At 37.0% G+C, this 8,926-nt stretch overlaps 1 protein-coding gene across 1 annotated transcript in view; it reads left to right on the forward strand.

Annotated features, from left to right (window-relative positions):
• AOAH (acyloxyacyl hydrolase) overlaps positions 1-8,926 on the forward strand; it is a 344,354-nt gene that overhangs the window by 54,671 nt on the left and 280,757 nt on the right. The window contains exon 3 of the mRNA XM_007950097.1: positions 4,772-4,838. Within this exon, the coding sequence (XP_007948288.1) occupies positions 4,772-4,838 (67 nt within the window). The remainder of the gene's footprint in view (positions 1-4,771; positions 4,839-8,926) is intronic.

An 8,926-nucleotide genomic window follows, 5' to 3' on the forward strand; every position in this document is an offset into this window, starting at 1 on the left:
CTCCCTTTAGCATCTCTTGTAAGGTTGGTCTGGTTTTAACAAATTCCCTTAATTTCTGCTTATCTGGAAATGTCCTAATTTCACCATCACATTTAAGGGACAGTTTTGATGGGTACATAATTCTTGGTTGGAAATTTTTCTCTTTCGGTGTTTTATATATATTATCCCATTGTCTTCTCACCTGCATGGTTTCTGCCAAGAAATCTGAGCTTAGTCTTATTGGTTGCTATTGTAGGTAACTTTTCGTTTTTCCCACACTGCTTTCATGATTCTTTCCTTGTCTTTGGTTTTGGTGAGTTTGATGATAATATGTCTTGCTGATTTTCTTTTGGGGTCTATCCTGTTTAGGGTTCATTGGACTTCCTGAATGGATATATTCTCATCTTTCATCATACCAGGAAAATTCTCTTCTAACAAATCTTAAACAATTTTCTCTGTGGTTTTCTTTTTCTCTTCCTATTCTGGAATTCTGATTATATGTAGGTTATTCCTTTTGATGGTATCCCACGTGAATGTTAGGCTTGCTTCATTTTCTTTTGATCTTTTTTCTGATTGATCCTTTTCCAGAGAAGTATTGAGGTATTAGTCTTTAATGTCACTAATTCTGTCTTCCATTGATTCAGTTCTATTCCCTTGCGCATTCAATGTGTTATCTATTTCTGACAATTTAGTGTTAATCTTCTGGATTTCTGTCTGTAGATTTTGTATCATTTCTAATATTTCATTTATTTTGTCATTTTGTTCTTGTATTGTCTTTCAAAATTGTTCTAGGGTCTTCTCTGTGTTTTCCTCAATTTTGTCAGTGTTTTCCTTGATCTGCCTCTCAGTTCATTGAAGGTACCTAAATATAATTCCTTTGAATTCTCTATCAGGGAGTTCCAATGCTGTTTCTTCCTCTGGGATGTGTTATGAGTCTGTGTCCCGGTGCCTTATTTCTCCAGCTTTATCTTGCTTCTTTGTGTGGACTGTGATGCTCTGTTGTCTCTGAGGCATTGTGACATTTTTGTGTTTATATTTAATTGGTGATTGTATGTTGGAGTGACTTGCCCATGATTTTCATTTTCTTTGTTTTGTTTGTATATTATCTTTGTAAGCAGGGTACTGTGCTGTGCTCCTCTATTCACTAGTTGATAGCACTTATACACTCACCACCTCTCTCCTTTCCTGTTGTCAGCCTCTTGTATGTCCCTGCTGACCTTGGCAAACAGAACCTGTTCTTAGGTCCCCGGAATCCAAATAAGAATGCTGTCACTTTAAAATCCAAAATGGATGCCATTTGTAAAGATTAAAAATGGCCACACCTTCAGTCACTTTAAATATCCAAAATGGCCACCATTTGTAAACATTCAAAATGGCTATGCCCATGGTTACTTTAAATACCCAAAATGGCTGCCACATGTAAACAATCAAAATGGCTGCACCTTCCAGACAGGGAAAGTCCACAGCTCAGGTTGTCTCCTCCTTGCTGTTTCCCTTCCTAATCATAGGCTACCAGCACAGTTGTCCCTGCAGCCTTGGTGACCAGGGCTGATCTTTAGGTCAATTCTCAGGTCCCAATACCACTTAGAAATATTCAAGCTATTGGTCCCATAAGAGGAGCTGACAGTCCACAGCTTCAACCATCTCTGTACTCACTGTTTTCATTCAGGTTTTTCCACTAGTTGGTGCTTAATCCACTTCTGTATACTTCCTTTCAAAGGTCAGGGCTCTAGGATTATCTTCTGTATCTCTGTCAATTAGTTTCTCTTTTCTTTGTTGAAGAGGGTCTGTGTCACTTGTCTGCCTATTCCTCCATCTTACCAGAAGTAATTTTTTCTTTTTTTTTTTTATGACCATTCAGTTTTTTCTTTTGTGATGGGTCTGTTCAAAGTTTTTACCTCAGATTGTGTTAGTTGGGTAGGTAGTGTTTCTAAAAATTTTGTCCATTTCTTCTAGGTTTTCATATTTGGCAGAGTATCACTCTTTTCAATATTCTATTATTATCTTTTTTTATATTTCAGTTAGTTCTGTTGTGACTTTGCTTATTCCATTTCTTTTTCAGGTCACTTGCATCTTCTCCTTCTTTCTTTCTTAAATTTGCCAGTGGTTTGTCAATTTTATTAATCCTCTCAAAGAACCAACTTCTAGTCTTCTTGATTCTTTCTATTGTTTTTCTATTTTGTTTATTTCTGAGAGCTGACATTTTTTATTTATTCCTTATCTTAGGGAAAAAGTAGCCAGTCATTTACCATTAAGTATTATGTGGTTTTTACATAAACAACTTTTATCAAGTTGAGAAATTTCCTACTATTTCTGGATAGATAGATTTTTATCATGAAGCAGTGTTATATTTTGTCAAACACTGTTTAGCGCCTGTTAGATGATCATGTGGTTTTTACCTTTTATTGTATTGATGTAGTATATTATATTAATTGATATTCAGATGTTAACCAACCTTGCATTCCTAGGATAAATATCTCTTAATTATTATATATAATTATTTATTATATACTACTAGATTTGATTTGCTAGTATTTTTTGAAGATTTTTGCATCTATAGTCATATATCCATGTAGTTTTCTTTTCCTAAGATGTCTTTTTCTGGTTTTAGTGTTTGGGTAATATTGGCCTCATAAGACTGGGCAATCTACTTCCATAGAGATACTGCCTTGGAAACCGAAGGAAGGGTTACTATGAGTCAGATCCAACTTGACGGCAGTGAGTTTGGTTTTTTGGTAGGATGAGTTGAGAAATGTTCTCTCCTCTCCTATTTTTGGAATAGATTATAAGTAATTGGTATTAATTCTTTAAATATTTGGTATAATTCATCAGTGAAGCTATCTGGTACCAAGATTTTTTTTTTTTTTTTTTTTTTTTGTGGTAAGTTATTTTATTACTAACTCAATTTCTTTATTTGTTATATGTCTATTAAAGTTTTGTATTTCTTCTTGAGTCAGTTTCAATAGTTTACGTCTTTCTAGGAATGTGTCTATTTCATCCAAGTTATCTAATCTGGTGGCATACAGCTGTCCAAGATTGGTAGAAATGAAGGAATATGGTTATAAGTAGTGGCCTACTTCAAGATCAAAATACATTTGAAATCTCCTGCTTTATTAAAAAAAAAAAAAAAAGTCATATGAATATATATTTTGTAATATAAATACACTATTTAACATTATTTACCAGCAATTTGAACACACTCAGAAGCACCTCAGAAGATAGTCCTGGAGATCTGCTTCTGAAAGTTCATAGCCTTGAAAACTCTGTGGAGCAGTTTTACTCTGAACACACTGAGTCTCCAAGAGTTGGAATCAATTCAACAGCAACTAACAACAATTGCCATTGAGTAAAATTGAAGTGCTAGAAAGAGTTCCCCATATTTACTCTTTTGATCCAGCATCTCATCTAGGCAGGGCCTACATGCCCTAGTTTGAGATGCAGTATACATGACAAGATAAATTTTCTTCAGGCAATCGGTCCCATTCTTTTTCATCTGCCCCTAACTATGCTAAGGTTCTAGGTTGAATGACCAGGACTCCGTAGTAGACTCACAAACTGAAGAAACAGGATCAGAGAGCGAACAGATGTCATAGATCAACTACTAAAGTGTTCCTTTATTTTCATGAGGCAGTAAATGATTATGTTGTTATTGTATATGTGTCTATGTGTGTGTGTGGTGTAAATGGCAGTGCTTTTCATTTCTGGGACAACAATAACAACAACAACAACAACAGAAAAGCCAGCATGAAAATTTTTCCTAAAATGAAGATCAGAAAAGAATATTGCAGATAGAACTGTGTTTCAGATTATTAACTTTAATGCAAGTCATGTTTCCTTCAACTTCAACAAATGAGATCTTTGCCAATATTCAGATATTCTTCATTATTCCCTGCTATGAAAATGAAAATAAAACCCCAAAATCTAACCATGTTTTTACAATAAACTGGTGGACTTCAGTATGTACAGTAAACACTGTGACATTCACATAAAGTTGAGATGGAAATGATATTTTAATTAACTGTAACATTTCCCCAAACGCTTATGCCCTGGTTCTCTAGTGCTGTTATAACAGACATGCCATAAGTGGATGGTTTAAACAGGAATTTATTCTATTACAGTTTAGGAGACTAGAAGTCCAAATTCAGAGTGCTGGCTCTAGGGACTGGGTGAAGGCCCCTCAACCTTGGACTTCAGCTCTGCCTCTTATTCTAGACCCACTGGAGCTAGAGGCATCCCCTAACTCAGACAGCTGCTGGCCACTGAGGCTGATGAACCCAGGGGCAGCAGGGAAAATGGCATAATCCCTAGATCAACAAGCAACAAGGCAGGCCATTCGTTCAAGTCCAGGAACAATCTCAAGATTGGCACACAACCTGGCAGACCACTGGTTCAAATAAAGGAACTGAAGATGAAGACTCGACCAAATGCAAGATCCAGATGTGCCAAAAATCTAGAGACCTTTCTCAAATCTTCTCCTTATATACTGGAAGGAGGCCACACCCTGAAGCTAAGTACTTAGCTGCTCACAGAAGATTCCACCATGGTGGTGATTACAATCTCATCATTGGTAATAAGTACATCCAGCACTACATCCAGCTGCTGAACACTCAAAACCATGGCTCAGCCAAGTTAACACACAACCTTAACCACCACATCTTAAATAATCACTTGAATTAATCAGAAATTAATCATTCAGATATTGTTCCTAATAAAGATAATCATTATTAACTCACATGTTAAATTCATCATAATAAAGCATAAATACTCTAATTCCCCTTTTTATTTTTCTTAGAAAAACTCTCCTTGAAAACCACCTGCTATTTAGTGGTTCACATATTTGGATCACACATCATAAAACTGTGAGTATGTTGGGGCACATAAATATGATTCAATTGCTACAACCTGGGGGTAAATAAAATAACTGGGAGGCAAGGGTTTTGTTTTTAGCTTGATGTGCATAGTGGACAAGGGCTTGAGCTATTATTCCAGTTCTTGTTAATAGTGGGAAAATTGAAACCTGATTCAGATTCTTTGTCACTCTAGGCAAAGTATCCCTTTGAGTTACACTTTGGCAATCTGGCTCAATTTCTCTCCAAGAGTATTTTGGTCACCTAGTGCCACTCTGACAGGCATAAACCACAAATGGGATGGCTTTAACAAACAGTAGTTTATTCTCTTATAATTTTGGAAGTTAGAAATCCAAGTTCCAAGTGCCAGGCTCTAGGGGCTGGGTGAAAGCCCCTCAACCTTGGGCTTCAACTCTGCCACTTGCTCCCAGCCCACTGAAGCTAGAGGCATTTCTTCCCTCAGGCAGCTGATAGCAGCTGAAGCTGACAAATCCAAGGTCAACAAGTGAATAGGCACCATCCTGATATTACCAAACCACATGGCAGGCCATTAATTCAAGTCCATTAAAAGTCCCAAGACCAGTAGAGCAAAATGGCAGGCTGCTGAATGAACAATGACTGGGCTACATGCAGGGTTCAAGCATGCTATCAGCTGGAGCTCTGGTAGTGTAGTGCATAAGGCACTTGACTGCTAACCAGAGGGCTGGTGGTTCAAACCCACTAGCCACTCCTTGGAAGAACGGTTGGGCAATCTACTCCCATAGTGATACTGCCTCAGAAACCAAGGAGGGGAGAGTTGGGTCCGACTCGATGGCCTATAACAACAACACCAGCTGGATACCTTCCTCAAAGTTGCTTCTTACATACTAGAAGCAGTCCACATCCCTAAAGCAGCTACTCAGCTGCTCCAGTAGATTCCACCATGAAGTTAATTACCAATCTCGCCATGGGGAATAACTACATCCAGCTGCCCACCCACTCCACTAGGCCCAGCCAAGTTAATATACAACCTGAACTACCATAAAGAGCCTTTCATAAAGGACTTCACAAACAATATCAGAAACAAAATGGCTCTTCTCTATTAGCCAAGCATCAGCACTGACGTTTTCTCCTGAGCTCTCCTACATATCCAAGCCCTTTCCCTCACTTCCCCTCCATAAATTCTCAGTCTGGGCACTTTGCAGACTCTCCCCTGATCTGCCCACCCCTTTTCTCCCCTCCCCACCTCTTCTCTCCCCTCCCCACCTCTTCTCTCCTCTCCTCTTATATGCTAGTTTCCCACTTCCCCATTCCCAGACATGGCCCCTTGGTATCCTGTAGGTGAGCCATTACCATAATCTGTCTACTTTCTTCCTATCTTTTCTCTTTTATCTTTTTTGAGCTTAGGGGGCACAGAATTGTGTAGATTATATTTCTCAGTTTATGACACTGTCTCATCAATAATCCATGCACGGATTTCTTATATTTATTATTTAGTTATTTCCTTAGTTATTTTGAACAATATAATAAGCTTCCAAACCCAACACTCAAAGTTTAGGACTTTGATAATAACTTACTTTAACCATGTGGTCCCTTGATTTCATTTCCATACTTTTCCCCACCCAAGTAATCTTCATCCAAAATTCTATTTTCATCCTTATATCCTTTTTCTTAAAAGTATTCGTTCTTATCCCTTAAAAGTAAACATTTTTACTTTATGAGTTGATTATCATATTTTATATAACATTTTGGCACTTGCCACTTAAATTTATATGTCTAGGATTTATCTTTATAGTTGTGTCTCTATAGTTCATTTTCTCTGACTATATATAATATTCTGTAGTGTCTATACCAGAGTTTATTCATTAATTTTCCCACTGATGGGTGTTTAGGTTGTTTTCTGATATGAAAAAGTGCTGCTATAAATATTCTTATATGGTCCCTGTTGTTTATGCTGTTAGCTGTGGATTAGAGGGGTTCAGAGGACAGGTTCACATTTCATAAGAAGGTAGCCTGGAATTGCAGAGTGTTAAAGATAGAAGAAACTTAAATCATAAAGGCCAGAGAGATGATCAATGCTCTGTCATTCTGTGCACATGCTGTTAATAATATTGACCTTATTCTACTATGGTACTGAACTGTAAGTGTTTGGAAGGCAAGGACCTTTGTCTTCTTAGCTAATACCTCTAGTATTGCCACTGCCTCTTAACTGAACACTCTGCCTTCAGGCCTATCCCTTGCCCTGCAATTATATAATCCACATTATAGCTAGCCAAGTCTCTCTTGTTTTTTCCTTGCTAGCATTTTTTAAAAATATATATATATATATATTTATTATTATTATTATTGTGGTAGATACATATATAACAAAACATTTGTATTGCAACATTCTTCATGTTAGTTCATATATAGTTCATGACATTAGCATGTTCATTATGTTCTTCAGCCAAGGGTATTTGGTACCCTTATCTACCAAATATCTTTTGTTAAAAATAATATTTTATTGTGTGTTAGGTGAAAGTTTACACAGCAAATTGAGTTCCAATTTAACAACTTTTATACAAACTGCTCTGTGACATTGGCTATATTTTTCACAATATGTCAGCTTTCTCATTATTTACATTCTATTTGTTCTGTTTCCATTAGTCTAGCTTTCCTGCCTCCTTTTGCTTTCTCTTTGCTTTAGAGTAAATATTGACCATTTGGTCTCAGATAGTTGATTATTTAAGGGAGCACAGTACTCATGGGGAATATTGTCTATTTTATAAGTCAATCTATTATTTGGATGAAAAGTGACCTCCAGAAATGGCTTCAGTTCCAAGGTCAAAGGGTATCTTGTGATAGTTTCAGACATTCCTCTAGTCTCTATTGGTTCAGTAAGTCTAGCCTTTTTTTAGGAATTTGTTTTGTTCTACATTTTTCTGCCATTCTGTCCAGGACCTTCAATTGTGCCCCTAGTCAAAACAGTCAGTAGTGATAGCCAGGCACCGTCTAGTTCTTTTGGTCTCAGGCTAGCTAAGGCCATGGTTCATGTGGGCTATTAGTTCTGTGAACTAGTTTCTTCTTTGGGTCTTTGGTTTTCATCCTTCTTTTTTGTTCATGATGAGTAGAAACCAAAAGTTATATTTTAGATGGCAAGTTGCAAGCTTTTAAGACCTCAGATGCTACTCATAAAACTAGATTGGAGAACTAACATTATCCTTATGAGCTGTGTTATGCCAATTGACCAAGTTGTCCAATGTGACTATTGTCCTAAGCTTTCTAACCCAGTAAATCAATCCCACAAGGTGTTTGGTTATGTCTAGAAAGACTCTGTATGAATACATATGCAGCACACACACACACACACACAAATATACCTAAACATGCACATAAAAGTACTCACATGTCTTCTTATACACATATATGCATACACATCTACTTGTGTAACCACACACATATTTTTCATTGTTATTACTATTGTTGCAAAATTGTATGTTATAACATTTACCAAAATTGTCTCTTATTCTTGCATACTTCTAAGTACCTTCATTTACCTTGGTCAAGTTGTGCAGACTTCACCATATGAGTATTGCCTTTCCCATAATCAAAAATAATATAACAAATGTCTACTTGTGGACTCATCATTACTCTTTACTGTTGCATAACAAACGCAAATGCAACCATTGCCATGGAGTCGGATCCGACCCATAGCGAACCCTCCTTGGGTTTCCAAGGCAGTATCACTACAGAAGTAAATTGCCCAACCTTCCTTCCAGGGAGTGGTTGGTGGGTTTGAACCACCAGCCTTCTGGTTAGCAGTCAAATGCCTTAGGCACTATGCTACCAGAACTCCCTTATAGTTGCATAGTATTCCATTATATGTATGTACTACAATTTGTTTATCCATTCATCTGTTGATGGGCACTTAAGTTATTTCCATCTTTTTGCTATTGTGAATAACGCTGCAATGAACATGGGTATGCATATGTCTGTTTGTTTCACTGCTCTTATATCTCTAGGATATATACCTAGGAATGGGACTGTTAGATCATAAGATATTCCTATTTCTAGCTTTCTGAGAAAAGCCATACCATTTTCCGTAGTGATTGTAATCTGCCAACTATCTTTTTTTTTTTTTT

This window comes from Orycteropus afer, unplaced genomic scaffold (genome assembly GCF_000298275.1).
Source record: "Orycteropus afer afer isolate SDZICR_OR568_19922 unplaced genomic scaffold, OryAfe1.0 scaffold00263, whole genome shotgun sequence".
Classification (NCBI taxonomy): domain Eukaryota; kingdom Metazoa; phylum Chordata; class Mammalia; order Tubulidentata; family Orycteropodidae; genus Orycteropus; species Orycteropus afer.